This window comes from Numida meleagris, chromosome 10 (genome assembly GCF_002078875.1).
Source record: "Numida meleagris isolate 19003 breed g44 Domestic line chromosome 10, NumMel1.0, whole genome shotgun sequence".
In the NCBI taxonomy this organism is placed as follows: domain Eukaryota; kingdom Metazoa; phylum Chordata; class Aves; order Galliformes; family Numididae; genus Numida; species Numida meleagris.
This window is the reverse complement of record NC_034418.1, coordinates 10942902-10970834: the sequence shown is the minus strand read 5'-3', so window position 1 is coordinate 10970834 and position 27933 is coordinate 10942902. Positions and strand designations below refer to the sequence as shown.

Genomic DNA, 27933 nt, shown 5'->3' with positions numbered 1-27933 from the left:
TAGAGCAGTCTGGATTCGTGTTTATTGAAGCCAGTAATTAAAGATGTCCTTATTTTGCCAGCACTAGAAAGCAAGATTCCACATGACTGCATACTGCACCTGGTTAAAGCCATACAACTGGACTAAGGTTTGTCTCATACATTTGCAGTCCTAATTGTAAGTTGGAAAAAAACAAACAAACAAAAAAAACAACCGCCACCCCACCCCGCTCCGCCTTCCTCCCCTTCCCCCCCAAAAAAAACAAACAGAAAAACCCCTTTGTATACAGGACAGTGAACTTTCATTTACAGCATGTATATTGTTAAGTTCATGATGTACAGAGCAGTCACTTTCAACGCAGTTAAATTAAATAAAATACGAAATTCAGTTTAAACAGTTTTTTTTAAATGCCAATAAAAAAAGTGCAAACTTAAAATCAAGCAGCATAACCACAGCATTTTTATGGAGGGCCAATCTTTAAACTTTTATATTTGCTTCAAGTTGAATAATTTCATTTTTTGTTTTCTTAGTTTAAACATGAATAGTAGATGCAGTCACCATAATGCATATAAATATAGTCATATAATAGTTTAAACAGTCTACCATACAAGTGTATCTGCAAATAAAATGAAGTTTCACTTGAAAATGTAAAGGCTGTTTGCAATTGGCCTTTGGTTCCAATGCTTGAAGACACCAGAAGAACAACTGTGCAGCTCACCAAAGCTGGCAGACTTCGGCAGCCACAGGATGCTACATTACTTACAACTCTTTTGATAAACTAGGAGCATTCACTTGCAATTAGAAACTGGAAATCTGTTTCTGTTTTGTCAGAAGCATCTTTCTGCAAAGCTGATAAGTTACTATACATTATCAGTTTTGATCAATTTTAGTATATTTAACACTTATAAAACTGGAAAGTACTTCAATTGTAAGTTTGAGCTATATTGCTAGAGAAAGTGCTTATCAGGTTAGATGGCAAAAACACAATTTTGGACTGAGGTTTTCAAACTCTATCCCATTACAATCACACACTTTTCCAATTTTCCTGTCATGCCTTTGATGTTTCAGTCTCCAGTCTCAATTCTCAGTGTCAGAAGGACAGAGTGTAATTACTTCTGGTGTGGCAACTTGCAACTGGCACCCATTACACCAGGAAGTACATCCACATACCCATCAGCCATCCATAGTCTTAGTCTGTTATCTAGACAATTGTATAGCTTCAGGTCATACCCTTTATTTCAAAAAGTTAAAAAAAAAAAAAAAAAGAAAATATTTTCAACAAAACTGGCACAAATACAATGCTCACGTTAATGGTTGTCAAAGAGGCAAGTAAATACTCTTAGCTTCCTAGATAATGTTTAGACAGACTTACACAAAGAACAGCCTCTTGATGTTACACAGGATTTAAGTTAACATCCAGTACTGTGTTAGTGGTCAATCTAATTCTGTATATTTAAGTAACGGCATATATTAGGGAAGTTATATCCAGACATTGGATTTAGTACAACAAGTTTATATCAACAAAAAGTAAACTCTGCGTAATTCAAATTGTGGTTTTTCCCTTCAGCATTAAGAGCACAGAATATGCTTGGCATTTTTTAATTTATGGTAGTGTGTACACGTAAAACAAGCATACCGTATATAAAATCAAAAGTGCCATTTCAGTAACCATAGCAGTTTTGTTTTTACAGAAGGATGGTTTTATGTGACCATGGACAGAGCTCCGTCACAGCAACGGGGACAACCACAACCCATCTTTCCAAATGAAATGCTACATTAAAAAAAAAATGCAAAACAAGTTATTGACTATGTTCATCACATACACATTCGTACTTTTTAGGTTACCCTCAGAATTGGAGTTGGCTGCACCTGCAGCAGATGTGATCGGAAAAAGGGCCTTGAAAGTTTTTTAAAAACTTCCACAGGTATAAGGCAGGAATCAATTTTAGCTTGGTAGCTAATATTTAATTACAAAAAGTAAGAAAAAAATACTGAGAGTGTTCTGTAGCACATTTCATTATGGGAAAATGATACGTCACCGACCATTCTTCATAGGCTAGCCTCTTGGCATAAAAAAAAGGCAGAAGCTATCAGAAAACAGGACTTAAAATTAAATACAAATTGCCAAACTACTGATTTAAAAATAAAACCAAACAGTGACTGTTTGTACTACAGTGCACAATAAATTCAAGCACCTTCTAAAGACACATCACACGCTGTGCCAGGCACTTGGATCTAAACAAGTTTAAGTTTCTCCCTTTGTCAGCTACACCAGAAAGGGCATCCACACTCTTGGACTTTTTTTTTTTCCTAAACTAAAACAAGATTTATAACAAGAATAAATTCCCGTGATGCTTAGTGTTTGGCCTGGAATTCTCCAATATAAAGTAGTCTTTTTAAAACAGTGATTATTTACCCTATGCGAAACACAGGATTTAACAACATCTCTCCTCTCCAGTCACTCCAACATTCTAGTTTCTTACTGACTCAAATCTGCTTCCCCTTTTAGGGCTCCATCCCCTACCTAGGCTTCTTTCACCTAATTAATGTTCTGTTACACCACCACCACCTTTCCAAGTATTTAACGCATTTGCAAACATACAAGTAGCCAATTCCAATAATTCTGGAAGAGGATTTCATTTCTTTCTTGCATTACGTGCAGTCAGAAGTAGTATTTTAGTAATAATTCTGCATCTTGCTTCTCTGTGCTCTTCACAACAGGAAATGCAGCTGCACCTGCTTACCTCGAAAACCAAAAGAATTGCCCTATATAAACTCTAAATGGTTATCTTATACAGAGGGATTTTATATGCAAACTTCCTGAATGTGCACTTTTTACTGGGACAAGGCAATGACATAGTAAGCTCATTTCCCCTGCCCCAAGAAAACTGATAGCATCTGCCATAGCAGAAAATTCCTGGTCTTATCAGATCAATATACATAGTTATTTGGTCATTTACTTATGCATTTTTAAGCGCTATCAAGCTTCATTCTCTGTTGGAGGAGAGCTGGTTGTTACCATAGAGTCTGGCTTGCGAGTCATCCTATCCAATTCCTCTTGTACGTTTGTCAAAACCGTTTTTTGTCCTAAAAAGAAAAAGGACATGGTTAAATCAATCTACCTTCAAGAAAATACTTTAACTGATGAGTACGTGTATTCATAAAATCATTTTTTACGGCAATACATTATTTAAATGCTCCTTATTTCACCACCTACCCAAGAACATAGGGCCTGACAAAATACAAGGCAACGTCTACATAAAGACTGATCTAAGATTTGATTCACCACAAAAAAAAACAAAATGCTGAATTATACAAAAGTACAAAGCATGAAAATATCTGCAACATACATTAAAGCAAGTGATATCCTACAAACAACCACATTCAGAATTTTCTATCAAAATTAACTGTACACAGTTCTATTATCAGTATGTATAGCAAGGAGTTTATTTCAACAAAGATTTCAACCACAAGGTCTCCTAAGTAGGTAGGACACCTGCTAGAAAAATCACATTTGTTTGGTCACACTTATTCCTGATGCGTTTTAATATTAAACAACTGACTCTTTTATGTCTGCAGACAATGCTTCCCTTAAAAAGGGGGACATGAACTGCGTATTCATTTAATATCTCAGAGCCATCATTTCAAAGGACTTCTTCAATTGAAAACAGACACACTGAAGTATTTCATGGAACAGCGTATCATACATTTTTATATTAGACTCCAAACTTTTTAACAATTCTCCCACCAAACTACAGTTTAATTCCCTCATTCTGAAAATTATAAACCCACAGATGAATTAATCATTAAAATTGGAACAATACATTCTAAAGCTCACAGCATACAAGCATTTAAGATTAAAAACCTATATTTTTAGACAAAAAATAGATTATATAACCATGTACAGCTTCCTTACATAGCCAAAGAATTTAACAAGCATCTGTTTTCCAGTTCAAATGTGTGTGAAATATTAGGTGGATTTTTTCCAGGGTACATGCTGAAAACATTAGGAAGGCAAGATTTGACTGTTGGAGATTTAAGTGTTTTTTTCCAAAGTACAAAGACTAAGTTAAAAGGCTACTTATAATCACTGCACAGGTTTCAGATTTAAACACTGATCATAAGCCACAGTATTCTTATTAGTATCTATTCAAAGCATCAGTATTCAAACAAAATTTTTAAAAAAAATTTTAAAATGTAGTAAATTTACGATTTACAACACAAAAAACTTCCCTTGCAGACTACGGGCACCCTGATTTAAATAAATAAAAACCACTTGAGCAAAAGTAGTTCTAAACATAAACCATAGATTCTTTTTTATGTAACAAATGAACCGTATCATTACAGTTGTCTCCTGCAACTACCTCAAATCATACATGAAAAATACTGCCAAACTATTGAACAATACGTAGTTTTACATACTTCCCATTACCACCATCAGAGATGATAACCTTTCAAATGAGAAGAAACAAAAGAGCTGTTATTAAGAAAATTAAAAATTTCCCTCCATTGTAAACTAAATTGATATTTGCTTTCAGTTTTCCCTGCATGAACATCGTCAAGGATGGTAGTGGCCTTAGTCAATTAGGTGTGTGCTATATAATTATATGCACTCTTCTTTCCAGATTAGCGAGAGCTGGGAACTCTACTTTTTTCATCAGGAAGGGTGAAGTCAAACCTTAGAAAGTGAAAGTATCTTGTGAATAGAAAAAAAATAAAACTTTTATATCTATAGGTACACAAGGAATTAAAAAGTTCATCACATAATCCATCATTTGAAGCTTTCTGAAAAGTCAAGGTCTACAACTGAAAAAAGATAGTCCAGCAACATTAAAGCAAATAGGACAGGTGAAAAACTCCACAGCACAGAAACGAATAAGACGGATATCTACCCAGATTAGAGTGTTCTCTCAAATAAGACTAGGGACAAACCAACCAATGAGGCCGATCAGTATGTAGAGATCCATAACGTCTCCCTCATCCTATAACGATAATAGCTCAATTTCAACCATAGGGTATTTATAACCATGGAGAGAAAACAGACAATCTCTTAAAAGCTAACTATTTTTAGTAGCAACCTTCTGAAAACTTAGGGCTCTTAAAATAGTTTCGATTAGATACTTAAAATTCTTACAAATATTATTTTAGTACATTTATTCACATGGAAGAGGCTGCCTTAATTCAGTCCTTCTAACCCCACAAGTCATTTTAAGACACTCTCCTCAACCCTTCCACAAAAGAGCCAGTAACCAGCTGCCTTTATAAACTCAACAAGAGCTTTTCAGACATCGGTGTTAAGAGTCCTTCTTACCTTCTCAGGAAAGTTTAATCATATATTGGTTGAGTATAAGATGTGAGAACATCAGCTGACAAGGAACAGGCATATTCTCTTGTGACAGAAAGCCGATAGTTCTGTTCCGAAAATGAGGGGACGAGTGTGAGCTACCAACTTGATGCAGCCAAGAAAAGCCAACTGCAATCTTGAGATCACTCAGGAGAGGTACTTCCACCAAAGAAAGAGAAGTGCTGTTGTAGGCACTACAATGAGATGTATCTGGAGTGCTGCAGACAATTCTAATCACTCACGTTCAAGAAAAGATAAGCCAATGATGGCAAGTAATGAAGAAGAAACTAGCAGAGAAAACACAGCTCAGCTTTTATCAGAAGGCTAGAAAAGAATTCATCTAATTTAGTCTAATAAAACAAAAAAAAGTTAAGAAAGGATGTGTGACTGCTGTCTCTAGATGTTTCAGGAGAGAAATAATCTATTTAAATTAGAAGTTAATGCTGACCAAAAAAAAAAAGTAGCCATTAGTCATCTCTGAGAACTCCTGAAGGCACATGATGTTCTAGAAGACTGAAAGAGGAAAGAGTGAAGCTCGTTAAAAACTAGTTAGTTTTTACTCTAGGATTTGTCCATAAAATGCAATGATGGTTTAGATGTTTACGAACAGCCTAGCAGCACAATAGTATGGATCTGTTACCAATAAGCTGTGTCAAGCCAACCAAATTTCTTTCTATGATAGCATAACAGGTCCTGTGGAGAAGGGAGAAGTGGTCGATATCACATCTCACATAACCTTCATATAAACTAGAAAAAACAGTCTCGATTTTTCAGACAAGAAATGAATAAACTGTAATTCATAAAATTACCCATTAATTATCCATATTACTAGTCAATATTTAAGAACAGCAATCTACCCTGTCCAACTGCTGAAGTTACCAGATATGCAGGCTAGCATTCTCAAAGAAACTACAAAGCACTTTAAACAACAGAATTAGAGGTAAAAAGTTATTTATATAAATTGTCAAAAAAACAGAATGCAAAAGAATAATAAAACAAAACAAAAAACTGCTTTTGGAAATATTCAGGTAATTTAATAAAGACTAGAAAACATCCTACTAATAAAGACTAGAAAACATCCCAGGCAGAAATTGTATTAAGCTGTCTGTATTGCTCTAACAAATCTTGATCAATATCCTACAGACCAAAAAAAACCAACCCTAGCATCATGCTGTGATGGCTAAACAGGAGCACAATATATAACACAGATTAAGTAACTTCTACTTAAGGCTGACAAACCCTTGTCTGAAGTACTGCATTCACATCTGAGCACCAAAAGAAAAAGGTCATCTGAACAGACTGTCAAAAGTACATAGTATAAGAGTAAGAATTATCAGAGCCATCGATATGCCCTATGAGTAAAGGCTGCCAAGTGTATTTCTGCAGTCTGGAGAAGAGTCACAGGAAAAGGGCTAGTGGTGTTCAAATATGCAGAAGACTGCTCTGAACAAAAACAGGATACACTCCGTCTCTCTTGAAAAAGACTAACAGTATTGGAATAGTGATATACTGACTATACAATAGAAAAAAATAACTAATAAATCAAGTTCTGGAATAGACTTCCCGGAGAGATGACACTGCATCTATCTCAGTGGTTTTTTTTGGTTGGTTGGTTTTGGTTTCTTTTATTTTTTGTTGTTGTTTCGTTTTTTTTCCAACATCGCTCATGGACTCCAAAACTGATTCCACTTCATATAAAAGACATGAATGAAATAGCCTCTAAAAATTATTTCTAGTCTTATTTCTATAAAAACAGATTAAGTTGACATCGCAGTAAGTAACTACACAATGCTGAACTGGATGAAGCAGTGTTTAACAGGAGAGGGCACTCTATTTTAGGACAGAACTCAATATTTTGTAATGTAGATAAAACTATATAATGTAAATGAAGTGGGGCTATATAATACAAAAATCCTTTTATTTTTACTTTAATAATAAATAAATTTAATAAGGAGATCTAATTAGGAGATTTACAGAATTCACAGCATATGTTGGAAGAACACACAAAAAAAAAATCAGACCCAGAAAATACTGACTTCCCATAAGTCAAATTCCAGCCATTTTGGAGATTTCAGTTTATGAAGTGTCATGTAAAACTCTACCCAATAAGTAAGTAAATAACTAAACATATACACTTCATTTTAGTTCTCTAGAAATAGTTTCAGTTCAAATACACACACTCCAACTATTCCTCTTGCTCTTTTAATAGCTATATAATCACCATCTGGCATCAAACCTCTTTTTTATCTCCAGTTCAGAATTTTGGGTCTTACACTCTCCTCTAAAAAGCATTATCAGAAACTGCAGTTTCAGCCATTAAATTCCATGTGAATTCACATATCTACGATTACAATTAGAGTATCTAGCAATAATTCAGTAGTGAAATAATACTGGAAGTAAGGAAGGCTCTTGAGCGTACAGCATGATGGGAATGCCAATATCGAAAATGAACAGTTAAGCAACCAGCGAAGAAGTGAATTTCTAAGATCGGCTGGAACAATCATGCACTTTACAATGCTTAATTTTGTATAGATACTATCCTACTGGTTTGTTTTCACCTAAAATAGTGTAATTGCTCATTAGTAAATATGTAATGCAGTCACAGGCATGCACACAGAACAAATCCACTTGATTAATTAATAGTTGTGTTGACGCACAATAAAATAATAATTATAACTTCAAGCTGTTGTAATATATAATTCATTTAACTTGAATGATATAGAGATTTCAGTAGTCCAATTGGAAACTACATTCTAAACCCAATGAAATGCTCTTCTGCCAACTTGTAGTTAAGTGTCAGGAAGACAAGGAACTCTAATGTAAAAGATTAGCACCTTCTGAATACAGTCAAGAATCAAATGTTATTTACACCCTAGCAGTACAATTTCACTCAGAGAACTGAGTTATAAAAAGTTTAATAGAGGCCCTGAGTCACAAAGTTGCAGTAATACAGTCCTTTAAGAGAACTTTACGTGCACATTTTGGCATTGCATCATCTGTCAAGATCTGCCACTTCACTGATCCGCTTAAAAGATACAAACATTTAGGCCAATGCGGGTCAAATAAAATATTTCAAATATACAGTAACAACTCCAATACCTGATTTCTTGGCTGTACTTTGCACTCCTCCAGCACCAGGACTCCCAGGAGAGCCAGTCTTTTTGCTCAACAGACTGTTAAAGAAACTAGCCAAGACACCTTCACTTGCAGCATTATCTAAACAAAACAAACACACAAACAAACAAAAAAACAGACAAAACATATTTGTATATTTATACAATAGTTACTACTGGTGAACTTATTTTTTTCCCATACATATATATTATTTACCAACCAAGGAAATAAACCTCAAATATAGAATAGAATCATAGAATAGAATCATAGAATCCTTAGAGTTGGAAGGGACCTCTGAAGGCCATCTAGTCCAACTCCCCTGCAATGTGCACCACAGCTAGATCAGGTTGCCCAGGGCCTTATCCAGCCCTACCCTGAAAGTCTCCAGGGATGGGTTATCAATCACATCTCTAGGTAACCTGTCCCAGTGCCTCACCACCCTCAATGTTAAAGATTTTTTCCTTATATCTAACCTAATCTACCCTCCCTGAAACCATTTCCCCTCGTTCTGTCACCACAGACCCTGCTAAAGAGTCTGTCCTCTTCTTTTCTGTAGCTCCCCTTTAGATACTGAAAGGCTGCTATCAGGTCACCTTGCTGCCTTCTCTCCGCCAAGCTGAAGAGACCCAGCTTTCTCAGCCTGTCCTCATAGGAGAGGTGTTCCATTCCGTGGGTCATTTTTGTGGCCCTTCTCCGGATGCGCTCCAACAGGTCCATGTCTCTCCTGTACTGACTCTTCCATATCTGGATGCAGTACTCCAGGTGAGGCCTCATCAACAGAGAGCAGAGGGGCAGGATCACCTCCCTTGACCTGGCCACGCTTCTTTTGATGCAGCCCAGCATACAGCTGGCTTTCTGGGCTGCAAGGGCACACTGCTGGCTCACGTCCAGCTTTCCACCCACCAGCACCCTCAGGGCTGCGCTCAATCCTTTCATCCCCCAGCTTGTACTGGCAATGGGGGTCGTCTAAACCCAGGTGCCAAGATCTTGCATTTGGATTTACTGAACCTCATGAGGTTCACCTGGGCCCACTGCTCAAGCCTGTCTAGGTCCCTCTGGATGGCATCCCATCCCTTTGGTGTGTCAACCACACCCCACATCTTGGTGTCACCTGCAAACTTGCTGAGCGTGCACTTGACCCCACTGTCAGTGTCACTGATGAAGATAATAAAGAGCATCGATCCCAGCACTGACCCCTGGGGGACACCACTCATCACTGATCTCCATCCAGACATTGACCACCACCCTCTGAACTCAAACCGACAGCCAGTTCTTCATCCATCGAACAGTCCACCCATCAAATCTATTTCTTTCCAATTTGGAGAGAAGGATGTTGTGGGCTACCATGTCAAAGGCCTTACTGAAGTCGAGATAGGTGGTATCAGTGGCTCCTCCCTTGTCCACTGATGCAGTGACAATGCATCGTGTCTTCTCTTTAGGTTACATCTGACCTAAAGAGATACCTACAGGGCAGGCAGTAACTTAGGGAAGATGTAGCCTAGGCAGGAAACCTGATCTACACTGGGAGGAAACCAAAAAGGCAACTTTCACACAGAAATGTTCTATTCCTTACAAACTTTACTATGCTTTTAAGTTTTGAAGTTTTGTATTTTCCTGTAGTTGCACTGAACCATTAAAATGGCTCTATGAACCAGCATGTCAGCAATCTGTGACCTGCTCACGTGATCTGAAACTCTGGAAAACAGCCGCTAAAGACGGTACCTGCAGCAAAGCTCTGAGATTAAACTACGAACTGGGCTTCAGGAATCCTATCCCCATAATACCTTAACCACTCCTAGAGTGCTGTTGGCTATGTACTGCTTCTTATTTATTGAAATGATCCTGTTTCTTATTCCATCCTCACCCCCAGTCTTCTCCCTTGTTCAGTTTTAAGACACTAGTTCTTCGCATTCTTTGGCAAAGTCAGAGATAACTGCACATGCATGCTCTTCTGAGCTGAATGCATTTGTTGTTGGTTTTTTTTTTTTTTTTTAACAAAAGCAGTATTATCTACATGCAACTTAAAGATTTCTAGTCTATTAAAAATAAACTGAATAGAAGTTCTAGAGCAGTCTTTCATACCACACTACTTTGCATAAATCTGAACTTGGTTATCTAGCAATGAAACACTGTCTAGAATTGCAGGAATATTTCACCCACCGTAAGTGAATTATATTTCTTAAGTGAATAATTTAAAATATTTTTTAAGAAAAATGTCCTACCTACTTTCTTAATATATAGAGAGGATAGAAACCATGCAATAAATTGGAGTTCCATCTTGGGAGGAAAGAAGTCAGTCAACAATGCAGAAATACATCTTAGGGTTGAAGGAGGGGAAGAAGTGTAATTTCAAAGTTATTAGAAGTACAAGAAAAAATTACACTCCTGGGAGGATTTAGTAGAAGTACAAGTTTCACTGAGGATTCCAGAATAAATTACATTAAGTACAAAACTGTGTGGAGTTTAAACCAGTCTCCACTCTAAGAGTCCAACCAATGCGTAAAAGATGTACTTAGGCAACGTAAAGAAATAATGTATTTGAACTCTGCCCAACTGCTTGGCAATAAGAGAACTCCAAGTCATATGAATGACAAAATCAAACCAAAAAAACTGGATCAATGACATAAATTCATTCTTGTTATTAAACTAACACTATACTACTAGTGAATAAATTCCAAGATCTTTCTTTTTTAGGAATGTTTTTTTTCTAAGGGAAACAACACATAAAAAATAGTAAGATGCTATTTCATACTTTTAATATTTGGATCTGGTTTCTTAACTGATGTTATTGGTGAGGCACTAGGTACATTGGCGGGACCGGCTCTGCCTTGAGTTCTTGGGGATCCTGCAGGTCCTCTTGCAGGAGATTCCTTAAAAAGAAAAATAATTAAAAAAAAAAAAATCAGTATCACACAGATCAGAGAAGAAATTAAATGAATTGGTTAAACAAACTAAATGCAACATTAAAAAAAATAACTTTCATATTGGCACTGTACTCTATACACCAGAGGGAATAAATAAACAAAGTCAACACAGGTTATTTTGGGTCTGTGCCTCTACTAAGAGAAAGAAGGAATCAGTGTATGAAATTCTCAATTCAACAATCATCTGATGTTTCTGCTTCCAAGACAAGTTAGAACGTACTCATTTTTAAGCAATTAACATTATTACATATTTCGTAATTCTCTGAAGTTTGGAAGATTATGTATTTCACGTTTATAAAATGAACCTCTATAGCTTACAGTCTTCCACTTTTCACTAGAAAGAAACAAAACACCTCCTACTCTTCTCTTGGATCTACTTACTGATGCTCTTGTAGGCGTTGCTGGCTGTTTGGCAAGGAATGACTGCAAGAACAGCATATTAACAATGTTAAATATATTCCAGGGACTATAAAGGAACAAAATACAGCAAAGCTCACTAACCATTAGTTTATTTCATCATTCACTTTTCTGCTATTTATAGACTTCCTCTTCCATATTTATATACTTCCAAACTTTACCACTAGGAGATAGCTAAAACAAATAAATATCCTTCAGTCCTTTGTCTTACACAGACGTTTCAGAACCATAAATCAGAACCACAGACACTCAAGTCTGTATAACCTTTATGATACTTACAATCAACTACACAGAAAACTGTTATTAGTTTTCTTTTAAATAATAGAGCAGTTGTTAGAAACAAAGGAAAATAACAAGACGCAGCATGGCCAAATTTGACACCTTGAAGTCTTTCAAGCCTCTAGGTGCAAGAAAACAGCAATGGTAAGAAATTATGTTTTAGAAGTACTTATGCTTTTACAGATCAACCTGTGTATGTTGTGAAATTTCAAATGAGCTTCATATTCTTCTCCTTTAGAAGGTTTTTTGGTTTTGTTTTCAGCATATTTTCCTTTCAAATTTACCAAGACGAGTGGCCATATTCTCTACTTGTGTGTGTAAAAACGCATGCAAGTCTTAGCTCACAATTACATTTGAAATTGCAAAGCTGAGAAGTCGTTATCTTGTAAAGTGAATGAGGAATGGAAAACTGGAGGCAAATAACAATGGAGAGCTTAAAATGAAGTCTTATTTAGTAAAGCTTTGGGTTTTTTTACCTGCTGCTTCATAAGAAATACTTGCTCATCTTCTGCTGCCAGCTCTTTATCGTGGACTAACTGTTGAAGAAAAATAATTTAAAATAGAAATTAACTTTTTTTGGCTTGGTGGTCAAAAGCAAAGAAAAGGAGGCAAAAGTTTAGCACTGTTACTTGGAATAATTTAACTTCTTTCACACATAAAAGAGAAGTAATATGGAAGAAGCTGCGATTAAAAAATATTTTAAGTGAATGAAGTAGCCTAGCAAGGAAGCCAGCCTGTGGAAATTCTCCTCAAAAATGAGTACTTGATAAGTAGCCATATTCGTTTTTTTTTAAGTTTTGTTTTCAGTCTCATCAGCATCTCTTCAAATACCTGTTATTATCTTACTCCATAAAACCTCAAATTCAATCCCACAGTTCCCAAAACCTTTACACTGCCCCTTAATCAATTTTAACAGCTGTTGCAATCACAAGAAGTGTTAGCATTAATGTCAATGATATAGTAATATACTTTCTTCTTTACCAAGGCTATTTTTTTCATAATAGCCTCAAAAGCACTCGTGAAATTGCTGAACTCTTAGAATAGCATTCTCAGTTTTCAACATGCATTTCTGCACTGCAGTTTCCAAAAAGTTTGCGTGAAATGGATGATTTTAGACTGTCTTTGATTCACTAAGGTGAACGATTTCTTTGTTTTAGTGTCTTAAATTAGTGGAAAATAAATGCCTGATGGTTTATGCATTTGGATACAGAAAAAAAGTATTTAGATTTGAAGATTTTCAACATTGCTAGCAACCATTCAAGTAAACTGTACTTATTTGTCACAAGGAAAAGAGTTTACCTCTTCTTACCTTTCGTACAGGAGGTTTTACAATGAAGTCCTCATATGCATCATCTGGTTTCACTGTTGTGAAGTTTTCATGTAAAATGGCAATTTTCTTTTCATTGTCCCAACCAGCAGGTCTATGAAAAGAATTGAAGGAAAGCTTTGTCTTTTGAGCCACAGAAATTACAGATACAGAGACCACTTGTTCTGAAAAAATGACACAAACCATTCAAGTTTACTTATTATTCTTTTCAGAACCAGTCAATGTGCTCCAGATATCTTTTATCTAAAGGAACAAAATCAAAGCACTTCGGAAGTGGCATTTCTAAAAGATGTTTCCAATTTGCTAGAAGTACAACACGTATGTGCTGAAGTCCCTCAAAAGATTTAATTAGAGTCATTTTAGTTTAAAAACAAGACTGAGAACACATAATGAAAAGAGGTATCTAAAAATATTTCATAGATACGAAAAATGACAGCAACCCCTCAAGTCTCATTTATTTCTTTAAATACTATTTTCAAAGACCAGTTTTGCAATATGACATCTTTTTCACTAAAATAGAGATACGTGCTTACAGTATTTATTTAAAGTTAGCGTTATTTCCTTTTTTTCTAAGCTAAATTTATTATGGTATTTTACATTCCATTTCCAACTTAAGAAGATAATACACTAAAATAATTGATGAAGATCCCTCATCTATGTCTACATAATGTGTAGCATTTAATAGAAGCAATATGCTTTCAGACTGTTTTGTACAATTGACTTACATAAAAACTGCATCCTTTTCTACCACTAAGGCAGGCGTGGTAAACTGAAAACCGTATGTTTTATGTACAATGTACTTATACAACAGATCAAGGTTCTTCTCCTCCTTAACTGATGTATAAATCAAGGCAGCTCCATCTGATTACTTATTTAAGGAAAAATACGTAGGATGTAGTTTTTAAATTATATTAGTAATTTCACAACAGGAGTGTAATGGTCACATACCTATTATACCCATGTCTGATAAGTAATTAAAGACAAAAACTATTGCCACTCAGCATTTGGGGAGAGAAAGGATGAATAACAAGAGAAGACTCATGATACTTTCACTGATATACAAAAGCTAAGTGCCTCCCAGCCACTTAACTTTGAAAAACTGCATGTTGTATGCATTTTTAAACACTTCCAAAACAAGAAATACTACTTAATAAATAGCTAAGTATGACTTTGAAGTGCAATTCCTCAGATCATCTTTATGTATGATTAAAAACTAAAACATTATTTTCTTGCTTCCGGATTTCAGTAAATCTCTTCAGAGCAGGAAAGGATACACTGTAAGCAGAATCTACGAATGTGTGACTGAATGAAGTCGAAGTGTTCCTCTCTGTAATCATGCTCCTTCTCTAGTACGCTCACTGCATCACACTGGAAGAAAGGGAGAAAGACAAAATTGGAAAAAAAAAATCAGTCATTTAATCCCAGTACATCTCTACCTTTTCCTTAGTATTACAAACACCACATTTACTGTAAGCCTCTGGTTTTAAAATGCCACCAATATATCAAAAGATAAAGTGCTTAGCATTACTGCCCCTCTGCAAAATCAAAAAATGACACTGATGATGAAGCTTATTTTAAAAGAAATATCCTTATTATTAATCCAGAATAAATTGTGCATGGCTGTATAATGCACACATTTTAAAAGTCAAGTAAATGTTTCCACAGTGGCAAACAGAACTAGAAACTTACTTTTGTACAAACCACCAGCACAGGAATACCAAGGTTGTGCGTCAGCACATTTTCTCCAAGTGGCAAAGAAACACTTTCATCCTCTTGGCCAGAAGAAGGGCCCCTTCTCTGGGGTGATCCTTGGTAGCCTTCTTCAGGTTCTACATACTCTTGAAACTCCTTTATAACTACAAAAATAAGAGATATTCATGAGACAAAACAAAGGAATTAGCTGCTCTTTTTAGACCACAAGTAATGGGAGCTAAAATATTTTTTATCAATGACTAACTTGAAGTCTCCTTTTTTTGTTTTTCTTTAAAATGAGCATTCCACAAGAACATAATGCAACTTTAAGCCTTGTTGCCTCTTCAAACACAACTCTCCTCTCCCAAGATTTACAGCAAGTTAAATCAAGTACAACCTGGAGTTATTACAAACCAGCAACACTGGTTACACAAATGCACATTCCTCAGTTCAACCCATTTCATTACAGTGGAGCTGCCAACAGAAAATGTAAATTTAGCTTCACAACCTAGTCTACGTTCAGTGCAATTTATATCTGGTCTTGCAACAAAAACATGGTAAGAATGTAAATGGACACAGAAAACACTAAGCTGAAACAGCCACTCTTACAATACTAACCTTATAGACTATTATTTAAGTTCCTGTTACTCTACATTTCTGTTACAGGAGTCAAATGCTAGAAACATAAAACATACACTGCATAAATACAGAGGACATCTAAATGTTACCAAAAGAGATTCAATTACACTCTGCAAAACTACAACAGAGCCTGGAGCAAGTGAGATGTGTTCTACCTTTCCATTTTACGGCAGCGCTGAGCGCTCCACTAATATTAAACATTATCAAACACTGAAGCATCTAAAAAATAGCATCTGGGAAGCAAAGTGGGACCCACGCATTCCTTTACCAAGCTGGGTGGCAACTCACTCCCTGTGTGCCACAGCCCACCCCACTGCCCGCCCCAGGCCAAGCACCCTGCCACCAGGGCCTGCAGCTCCATGCGCTCCCATGAAGGCGCCCTTATTTCACACACGGCCCTCAGACCCATGGTGAGAGCAGACCGTACACACAGTAAAGAAAACTCTTCCACAAGGCTGAACCGCCAGCACATTCACAAAGAGCCTGTTGTTCGGTACGCGCAGCCACGTGACAAGGCCATCTGATACTTCTGAGGTTTAGGAAGTGGTAAAAACTCAGCAAAGTTTGTAATACAAAGCTTGCAAAATGAAGTCACTGTAGCTTCTCATAATAGGAAATACTTCTGTGATGGAATGAGATGTGGAAGAACGAACAAATCAGAAAAACAATTCTGTCCCAAGCTGCACAAACGGCAATGTTCATTAGAAACAAAAAGTGTGTCATCGTCGTGGAAAACGAGAGCTCTAGTTCAGAGCAAAGTTATAAAAATAAACAAATACATAAATATGGATTCACTACAGAGTTTCAATCATCAATTCCGAATCTCCCAAGAACCAAGGGATTTCTTTTTTTAGTAATAAAGTGACTCTTAAACTTGGGGCGGCAGCGCCTTCTGGTGGAGAAGAAACCAAGCCGTTCTCAGGGAGATGCCCTCCGTCAGCACGGCCTCACGCTCAGCAGCTGGAAGCGGGGATTCCTCGCTGCAGCGAGGCTGCATCTCACTCTGCCTCATCCGTGCACCACGGAGGAAACCCGTGCCACAGAGCGAGTGCTGCACAACCCACCACTGCTGTCCACTGCCCGTGCTGCACGCAGCCTGCTATTAACCCAGGGCTAGCGCTGAGAACTGCTACAGAACACGCAGTTTCAGTTATCAAAGGTATTGCTGAACTAGTAACTACGATAAAAGCAAGTGAAAGCTGTACTGAGAAGCTCCAGCTGTCGGTCTTGAGCACAGAAGCACCTGCCTCTGTGTCCAGCTGCTTCGAGTGGTTTAAACACCAGTGAGTGATGGGCTCTGGAGCAGTTTGTCAAGACTCCCCTTCAACCCCGAGTTCCATGCAGAACTTCAATCGAAGTAAACCTGCACCACAAGTGCATCAAACAAGCTCTTGTGAACAATTCCTAGGAGAAACGTAAGCTCATTTCCGTTCAAGTGTTCCTTTGTCATACACCAATTTCATACTGATCCATTGCTTTCCCACTCGATCTCTGCTCTCAAACTTCTGAAGGACCTGAAGCTCATCATGCACCCAAACAGCTTGCAGGAACCTGCGTTTCCTCTCCTTCTTAAAGCAAGCTAGTAGTACGTTCTCCACCATACAATCCACATTAAGGAATGACGTTTTGTAAGGTACAGCCATTAATTCACCTTTTTTTGTTTTAATGATCTGTGAAAAAACATTTTTGCTTCAACTTATTTCTGTAAGAAAATGCACATACAATAGAAGCCACAAAGATGACTGCTGCTACGTACCAGAAAGGACAAGAGTACCGTGAGTGGCCTAGCAGACTTGAAAACTATCACCAGATGATAATATGCAATTAAAAATCAATCAATCAATCAAGCATCCACTACAGTGTGCTAATTTGTCTATCAAACTTGTGGCTTATCCAGATAAAAAGATTTTTATTTGTATTTAATGGATTATACGGGTTTTTTTGCATTTGACAAAGCAAATGAAGCCACGTTTCCCGTTAACTGAACAAATCTGCTCCTACGCTACTGATTATTGACGAAGAATCACGGAACGCTACCCACAAGAGCAGGTACCGCTCCTGGCACGGGAGCAACTGACAGGAAGCAGCACCCAGAAAGCAAGCAGCAATTCTTACAGGCAAAACACACCAGCTTCAGTAACTGCACAGAACACAGAAGTACTGAGCAGCAGAACAAGAAAAATACCAGAAAGCCTTCAGAGCTCATCCCTCCGCTACCACTGCACTACACTTCTCCAACAACTCAGGCAGCACTTGGCTTTCTTTGTGCACTGTGCTCATAAATGTTGGTCTGCAAGAGGAATTCCTAGAGAAAGACATGGCCAGAGAAGCTACGCTTCTTGTACCTTAAAAATTCTTGCAGCCATACGTTTGACAGAAAAAAGGCAGAGAACCTAAAACTACTCCAACTTCAGCAGGGAGCACTACTTAATTTTCTGGTCTGCTACTGACTTTCATGTATTCAGTTTTGAATGCTTCATAACATTATAGCCATTTTACAAGGATACCACTTTTCTGCACTTTTTTTTTTTTTTTTTTTTTTTTGCTCTGCTAACATTAAGCATGGAGGCAAAACGCAGACTTTCCCTGAAATCATTTCATGTCTTATTGTAATTCTGATAAATCATTGTTTAAATATGAAGTTAGAACACTCGAATTCATATCTTTTATTTGAATCCAGACTGGCTGAACAAGCAAGAGCAGCTCAGTAAGAGGACTGAGGGCAGACAAATCACGTTCTTGGTATATTCTGAATAGTTCTGCTTTTTTCAAGGCAGCCTGTTGCTTCCTTACGTGCATCCTGCCTCCCACAGTGGAAGCTTCTGAACACAAAGGGAAGGCCTCCTACGTGCCAGATGGAGCCCGGCGTTATCCAGCCAGCAGAGCCTGGAGTCAGCATCTCAAACAGCAAACACAAAAGGCTGGGTGGAGAAAGGCCACAAAATCCTTGAAAGCAAAGACAGGCAGTCCGAAGTTCAATTCCATTCAAAAATGGTGAACTAACAACTTATTTTTTTTCTGGAAACTAGCAGGAAGATCCTAGTAACCGAGAAAGAACTACCTAGCAAGAGTTTAAATGGATACCAGAAAACGTTTCCCAGTGGTCAACAAGAACCAGAGCTGCTGAGCTGGCAGCTAGCAAAAGCACTGCAGCCACTGCACTTCACCCACGGGCCCCAGTTTAAGTCTAGAAGTAAGCATAAGGGCATATGGTGATCCAAGCTGAAATCAGGAAACACATACCTCCATGAGGTGGTATGCTGCAGTGGGGCTTTACTGGCATGAATTTAACAGCTCTCTGAACCTGTTTCTATGCTCTGACTGTCTGCTTTACATACGTGCTTCATCATCCAGGCTTTTTTCAGAATTCCTAGTGCTGCACAGAATTCTCCACTTTCTGAGTGCTAGCTTATCTCAGGAAGCACAGAGAACCTCAGCAAGGAGAGCTTTGCAGTCACAGCCTTTTTGGTGGACCACAGTCACGAAGCACGCTTCAGGCACACGTGCTTTTTATTTTCAAGCAGTTATGCTTCAAAGCACGGCCAGAACTATAGTATCCATTTCTTGGGCATACTTCGCTGTTACGGCGGCCAAAGTTTTGAACAGAAATTTGGTCTCAGGGACAGCCTACGGGAGCTTAAATGTCATGTATGACAGCAGACAACTATCATACACAGTGACTGAGAGAAGCAGCAGGAGGGACACTCGGCAGGGAAGACGAAGGCCCCGTTTTACCTCCGTGTGCAACGGACTGAAGTTCACCGCTCCCCCACAGGATGGCAGCAGAGCCCCACAAGCCTGTCAAACAGGCAGCTCGCACGTTTTCCTTTTCTCTCGGCTCTATCAAAAAGCAAGATACACCAGGAATTTCTAAGGTACTTCCATTTATAAATGTCCACAGCAGTGCCCTTGGAACGTCTTCTCAGTTCCTGACACGCAGCACTGAAGCTGAGCCGTGGCTGTAACTGGCTCCTCCACGCAGCGCGTTCTTAGTGAAGGCTGAGCACGCTTTTCTGTTCGAAAGTCAGCTTTAAAAGCACAAAGAACTCCACGTTTATTTTCATTGCCATCAAATTTGGTGTTCTTCCGAAAATGCAAATCAGGTTAATGGAGGTATTTGGAAATCAAACTGCTTTTCCATCTACTATTCCTCTCCCAAAATAATGATTTTTCCCCTATTTTTTTTTTAATAAAATCTTATGATGAAACCACAGACGGCTTCAATCAGCAGGCATATACTTTAACCAGTACAGTGCAGGCACAGGCCTCTTGGGAAGGCGCTATTTAACATTCAGAAAGGAGATGAGCTATAGAAATACATCTGAATGCCCGCATGCCCAACAGATTACACTGCTCCCTAAAGTGAACTTAAGGAAGCTACGAGACGGAATTTGCCAAGATTTAAACGCCCCAGCACAGCCAGCAACCAGTCCTGCAAACAACAAAGCAAAAAAAACAGAAAGCAGGGCCCATCCAGGATCAGTACCCATCTACACTTTAGCTGAAAAGGAGCACGTTGCTAAGGTCTTTTCCACTGAAGGAATTTACTTTTGGAGTCATTCAATATGAATACAGAAAAAAAGTCTCTAAAAACACTCCAAACTATTTTAGAAGAAAAGAAGCTGCAAGAAGCAGTACGGCAGCAGTGACTGCTTGCCAGTGCCAGATTCCTTCCTGCCACAGTTATGCCAGGGAAGAAACTGGCATACTTATACAACATTCCTAAAGTCACAGGGGAAGAACAGCTAGAGTGAGATGTACCAGGACCAAAGTCTGAGGCTCATGAAAAACAAGGGCAAAGAAACATTGGGAACATACACAGTAGGGAATGGGACCTGCCTTGGATACCACAGGAAAGCAAACAGCTCTATTTGCTATGAATTCTGACACTGCTTTTAAAAACATGATTCTGTATAATTAGCTTTTTAAGAAATGGTCTTAAAAAAAAAAATTATCAAAATCTCATTATTGCAAGGAATTCAGACAATTCACCTGAAATTTTGCCAGCACAACAAAACTGCAAGAGCTCTTTTAAAGCCTAACAGTCTACCCGAATCAGTGTTGTGATCATAACTTAAAAGCAACTGTTATCCAACTCATTCTCAAAACACTAATTTGAAGAAATTCATCATTTCCAAAGAAAGTGGAAAGAGATGGGTTAAAAAAAAAAAGCAATAATGCAGGGATGCACAAAGACTTACACTTCTGTTCCATGTCTCTCATCTCTTCTGGAGGAATTTTCAGCTTATCAATATGTTCTTGCAAGACACTGGCCCATTTCTGTAAAGACTCCATAACAGTCCAAGGTCTAGACATATCCGCAACAAAGACTACAATGGTGTCTTGCAGGGATTCTGCAGAAACTGCAAACTTCAACAGCCCTTTATGGTATAAGTCTCCATCCAGAATCCAAACATTACAGCGAGTATGATCTGAAAAGAGAAAGCACAGTTGTAGTTCAAAGGATGTCAGCCTGCTGCTTCGCTAGCCTAGAAGTAAACACAGGACTTCTTCAGTGTTAAAGAAAAGAGCAGAGCCCAGCTACCAGCAGATCTTGTCAGTTTCACACAGGTGCATATACAAATGCCTACATTAATTGGTAGATGCTTCCATTTAAACAGGACTGCTCTTGATTCAGAACCTTTTTGTTTAACATGTAATTTCCGTTCCTCAGCTTTTATTATTGACAGGTGACACAACAGTTTTTAGATATCACACAGCATTTCTCAATTTGATTCATGTATATGGCAAGTAATCAGGCACCCACTTAATACACACGTAACGCCAAGTTCCAAGGGGGCTGGGCACAGCCGCATTCAGTCAGAAAGCCTTAAGTGTCCCTGAGACACTGCTTTAACATACCAAAGACATCTCACAACAGAAATAAGCTGCAAACAAGATACAAGCAGTAAGCAGCTTAGGTTTCTAGCACAGGAGTAGGAGGAGCCGAACACAGGATAAATGTAAAACCTACCAAACTTTAAAGCTATCTGCTCTTAATTCACAGGGACTTAACACTGGCTTCTACTTACAGTCTCTTCATAGAATTAGTACAGGACAAAAGACTTTCTATTAGTTTTTGTGTTTCTCCTCACGGCACCCGGATAGTGATCAAACAATTTCTGCTGAAACGGAAGGGGAAATAATCATCTGGGACAGGCAGCAAGCATTTTGCCTCGAACGTGAACTTTGCCAAAAACAGAAGAAACTGAAAATGCAGCATCATCCAGGAGAGATGCATCAGGCACCCTGCACAACCAAGTCTAACCAAATTACATTATCCTCAGAAACTTCCACTGGAAAAGATACAAGTCCCTTTGTTCTATCTAGGAGACCCTTTGCAGTATCTCCTTCAGAGTGTTCTCCATTCTATTCCAGCTGTCCAGAGGGAACAGTGGGTCTCCACAAGCATTACAGATGAGAGGTGAATTATGAAATACATGTACTCGGTCTGCAAGCCAATCCCTGCAGAGCACAGATATTCAAAACTGCTACTGAGCTTTATAATCAGTTGTCCCTGCATTTCGTTGACATGTGTTCCAAATCTTTCAGCTGCACAAAATAAATCCAGTCTCTGTGGCTGTCACAACTTCAAGAAAAAAAAAATCCACCAGGATCAAAAAACATTGGCTCCAGAAAAAGGCAAAAATTTGACTGAAGAAATTGGAAGGAGAAAAGAGCACAGAGATATACATACATCCCTTGCTAATTAGGTCTTGAACAAAATTACAGAACAGTCCAAATTACAGACAGATTACATCAAGATGCTGTACGCAGGCAGTCTTTCTTCTGCATCTCTGTTATCCTCCTACCTAGGTACTGTTAGGGTGTCACGGGGCGTTCAAGCATCAGTCATCACACAAACAGGCCAACAGTTAAGCTTCTCCATTCATTGAAGACCTTATTGCCAATTGGGCACTTCAGAACTATCTTTTGCAATGAACAGTTAAAATAACTATTGCGTATTTAAGAAATACACCATTCACCAATTATTTTTCCTTTCCCTCCCCCCCCACACTCACTGATACCACTGAGAATTGTCATAGTATTGGATGATGAATCAAAAGCTATTGGAAGGCCTCTAAGGACTGAGGGAAAGTCTGGTAGCAGTTTGGAAAATAATGTGATCACAGATACAACAGTACATGAAACCTCTGCACAGGACTCCCTTACCCCGTGCACCCCTTTGCACATTCCCAGAGGCGGAAATCTACCAGGAGATAACAACCCCAGGGGGTTTCTATGAGTTAGAGGTTCTTAAGACAGTTAATAGCACAACGCCTTCTGGAAGCGAACATGAAACCTTTAGAAAACCAGTCTGCCTATAAACTATTATAAGAAGTTACAACTCTCATTAGCACTTTGATGGTTTCTCCTGTGGTGACTGTTTCAATCACAAAAAAGACTTTCACATCTTAGCAGGTAACAAAATGTAATGAACACCTTAATTCACTTTTTTAAACCAATAACTAAAGGTTAGAAAGATGTCATTTAATAAACACCTTTGTCCTACTTCAGGGTTTAGTTTGTACCTCACGTCTAGAATATGCTGGAACTAGATTGCAAAGCGGAACTGTCACTCAGATGAAATCAATCTGCCAAGAAGACTGGAAGCCTAACCCTCACATTAGCGTCATGTAATTGTGTTGTTGTTTTCTTACTATTTTTTAAAGATAACGCCATAGGAAAATAAAAGGTGAAAGGTTTTCCTCCTCTCTTACAGTAAAAAGACAACCATCTGGTACAGCTTTGGATTTTCACTTACTATGAATATAAAACACACCTAAAGCTACAGCGCTGCTTGTTTACAATTTGGCAAGGACTTGAAGGCAAATTCAACTTTGTCAGCACCACGTCAAGCTCCCTATTAGTCATCCGATGTGAATGTTAACTGAACCTTTCATCGTGGCTAACAACACAAGATGCCAACACAGAGCAAATAATTGCTAGATCCTGCTGGAGTAGCAGGTGTTACTAACTAAAGACTATTACAATCACTGCTAAGATTACATTTTCAAATCCTGTCAATACCTTATCCTTAAGCCTTGAAAAGCGTTTTCCATCTTTGACGAATTTTACTTTAGAAGTTTGATTCTGTGAACTGCAATGACATTTCCTTTATTCGAAATGTATCAGTGGTAATTAGATACCCTTTATCCAAGCCACAGAAGAATGAAAACAGGAGAAAATCATTTTCAATAGAATTAAAGATGTTGACAAAAAAAACTTCCCATTAGAAACCAGTGTATCAGCAGCCCTTGGCTCACGGTGGAATAACCAGTTCAACTGGAATACGTACATGATATGACTGAGGCCAGTCAACCTGAGGCAAAAAAGAGACTACTTGATTTTCTTACAAGTATGAATGACTGCACCTCACCTGCCTGTTTGGCACAGTCAGAGCCAACTCTATTGCAGGGGTAATCCAAAGAAGACCAACTGAAAGATCTCCATGGTATTTATAATTGCTTGCTAACCCATACGGTATTGATACAAAGCCTGAACAACCTGAACAGCTGATGTAGTTTATCTCACTGACCTGCTGCACATCCTCTCTTTAACTGTGACCCATCACCCTATGAGACTCCCAAAGCTACTCCAGAAATAAAACCTGTATTAAAATTATGCAGATCCCCCCATCTATATCATACCAATTCAGACAGCTGTCAAAAGCAGACGGAGCAGCACAGACACAGACACCTGCTCAACACGAAGGTAAAAAATTCAAACTTACCACATCCCTGGGAAATGCCACTAACAGAGGACTCTAGGGCGTGAGCTCCTAGAGTCGTGGGCCTAGGGCGTGAGGCCATTAAATACTCTGAAATAACCCCACAGCTAGTGCTGTAAGTGCTTTCATCCAGATGATCTGAGGTGTCACGCACGTAGAAGCCATACGCTCGAAAGATATGGTACCTTAGGAGAATCCTGTCTCTCTCTTAGTACTGCTGGTTAGGCATCCCAGAGCCTCTCTGTGAACAAACGCCTTTGCCTAGGCAGAATTTGGGATAGTACCCTAGGGAGGAGATTTTTCAGGTAGAATATGTCCAGTACTGAAACTCTTAAGTTATCCCAAGGCCAAGGGACCAAAGCAGCTCACGTTACATCGACTGTCTAATGCCTGACAGGAACAGGACCCAACCAGTGGTGACATGTATTTTGTCATCCAAGCTACGTATCCACCACTGCCAAGAAACAGGCAGTGACAATGAAAACAAACAAGACAGTGGGCACCTATATTAAGCATAGAGGTGCTCAAAAAAATTTGTATAAATCCGTTTAACTTTTCTTAGGTGAACAGACAAAAGTAAACTACATCATGCACCCGGGGTCACTCAATATGAAGCAAAGTGACTCTCCTTCAAACACAGGCAGAGTCAGATACAAACGTGCTTTAAGAAGTAAGACAGGAAAGGGAACAGGGGATAGAAGTAAGAAGAAACACAGAAGATTTCCTTAAGACTTGCAAAGAGAGTTAGGAAGTAGATAATGATTCAGCACCATGATAGAAATATTTTTATGGAAATAATCAACTCTTCTGAAAAGAAGAAAGGGCTTACAGCAAAGAAGTCCCCTAGCATCTGAGAAAGAAGCTGACAAGGCCTTCTTTACTCTGCTGTAGAGCTTCAGTTATCAGTGTTGACCTGACACCCCTGGAAATAAATCCATGTGGTTTGCTGGTCTCAAGTAGACCAGAGCACAAGAAAAAGCAGATACCCTCAAAAATGAGTATACGACAGTAAGCTCCTGAACTCCTATCTCTCGTTTCTTTATGGCTTTCAAAAACTGTGGGACAGTTATAAAGGCTTTGTTCCCAAACCTGTATCCAAATACATACCCACCTAAAGCATGCAAAGAGTTAAAAAACAAAACAAAGCATGTACTGGAGAAGTCAGAGTGTTAACTTCGTCTGTGAGGAGGTCCTGACCCACTTTGCTATTTATTTAGCTTGCTGGTGACACTAACGAGAGAAAAAGGAAAGACGCAGATATTATTAGATCCTAACACATCTATTAAAGGGATGCATGAAGACCTGAATTATCCAGCTGAGTCAGCTAGTCAACAAAGTCTCATTTTTTCCGGCTACACCACTGCCAGAGTTCTTATGACAAGCTTCTCCTAGCCATCACAAATACCTATCACTTCCAGATACTCAGGAATAGCCCCAAAATCCTTTCAGAGTAGGGACAGCCTTGAGGCTTAATAGCACCAGTAGGAACATCACATCCAACATCTGTCTGCTTACAATACCGTCTTCTTTGTAGCTGCCCTAAGCTTGGTATCACACAGCATCTTAACAGCCCTAGTGGCAAGGGGCTTTTTCACTCTGATGTATTTACGCAGTACTGAAGATTACACACAGTAAGAAAGCATATATGCGAAGAACCTCAAGCAGCGAGGAACGGCTTCAACACTGAAAATTACACCACGGAAGATTTTTAGGAACTGTAAGATTAGGTACCCACTGATGACACAGGCAGTGTGCTCATACATTAATTGTGCCAAACCTAGTATCTAAAGACAGTTTATTACCACACGAGCACAGGACCAATCTCCATAACAACCAGACACATATGGTACTTAATAACTCATGCAAACCTTCAGTACATTTCCATTTCCAAAATGCTATGATAGGATCTTCCCAGTTCATCTTTTTTTCCAGGAACAGAGTTAAACCACAATCGTTGCCTCCCTCTTCGCAACTGTAAACTCAGAAGGTCATGAACAGGAAGACCACCATTCCCAGTTTTTTGGGAGGAAAACTAACACAGAGAGGTCCAGTAGTTTGCCCAAATGAGACAGGCAGATTTAGGAGCAAGGATAACGAGCTCACTCTTCATCTCTTCCTGTCTCTAACCTTCAGCAGAATAGATGAAATTAGATTAGCAGTATTCTCACCATTAGACCAGTCTCTCGTCTCCCAAACACTAAAAAAAGAGCCATCATCATCACCAACAGCTTTCGTCCCCAAAAGGGACAAAGAGACAAGCTGCAATTTGAGAAACTGAAATACTAATTCTGACTTCACATTCTGTTCTTCACTCACTCAACTCTAGCAAAATGACTCAGCTACAGTTCACCAAAATTCCACGCTCTGATCAAGAAAGCAAGAAAACCTCACACCCCAAAATCCATGATAAATTTTGATCCAAAATCCATATTAAAATTTGATGATGTATCACCACCTTTCTGTAATTAAAAGGCATTTCTACCAAATGACGATATATCTGCTTGTAATTCAATACCAGCAGACTTATCTACCCTGAAATTAATTGGATCCTGAGCTACATCAATAGCTCAAGTGCACTTCCACCTCATTCACAGGTGAAGCTGTAAAACAGGCAAGAAATAGACCAAATCTGAACATAAAAATGCCCTTCATTCAAGAAATCAATACACCTCACAAAACATACACAACAATGCTGGAACCAGCTACTTGGGTGTAACCCAATGTTGAAGCCAGAATTACATAAAAACATGTCAGCTACTTAATTATGGAAAATAGATTACATATAAGATGACCTTACCATCTCTGTCTTCATCGTGAATATTTAGATATAAGTATTCCAGTCCTCTTCCTTTTTTGCCATGCTCTGCTCCCTGTATTTTAGCCATAAGCGTGGTTTTACCTGAGCCATCATCACCTGCCAGTAAGTTTTTACAGGAAAGAAAAAGACAGTTTCAGAATTAACTTGAACAGAATTTCAAAGCACACCTGGAAATAAGAAGTCCTCTTGTGTATAACCAGACTATACTTGTTGGGTTTTTTCTGAAGTATTCCAGCTGAATCCAAAGGTTTATACCACAACACTAAGAAAGAAGCACTTCACTGTCCATCATTACCTCCCATTTATCTAAACATACATTATAAGTCTAACAGCATAAACCAAAAAGAAAGTAAAACTGCCAGCCTAGAGAAAAGAATACCACAGATCACGTTACGGGAGCTAATTTTATCCAACTGATGCGTCAGTGTGTTCACATCATTGTTCTCAACATGCTTTGCTTCCACAGAAAGCAGACAGGCCTCATTCCTGCATCTGCTACTTACCAAAAACTAGAATATTTTTGCCAGAGGGCAGTTTAGATCTCGACCGGGTGGAAACCTCGCTCAGTATCGACGACCTGGAAAGGCAGAAGGTGCGGTCAGGCCGACAGCATGGACACACACCGCTCCCTGACAGCACCCCGAGCTCCGCAGACCCACACGGGCTGGG

At 38.6% G+C, this 27933-nt stretch overlaps 1 protein-coding gene across 1 annotated transcript; it reads right to left on the bottom strand.

Moving 5' to 3' along the window:
• On the bottom strand, nt 1–27933 carry DYNC1LI2 (dynein cytoplasmic 1 light intermediate chain 2; the record flags this gene model as incomplete). Its single annotated transcript, XM_021408363.1, has 12 exons — nt 1–3066; nt 8423–8539; nt 11190–11307; nt 11743–11784; nt 12534–12593; nt 13367–13478; nt 14110–14245; nt 14659–14752; nt 15074–15240; nt 20917–21147; nt 27244–27360; nt 27768–27933. Coding segments are annotated over 12 exons (1467 nt in total), but the record flags the coding sequence as incomplete, so codon positions are not given.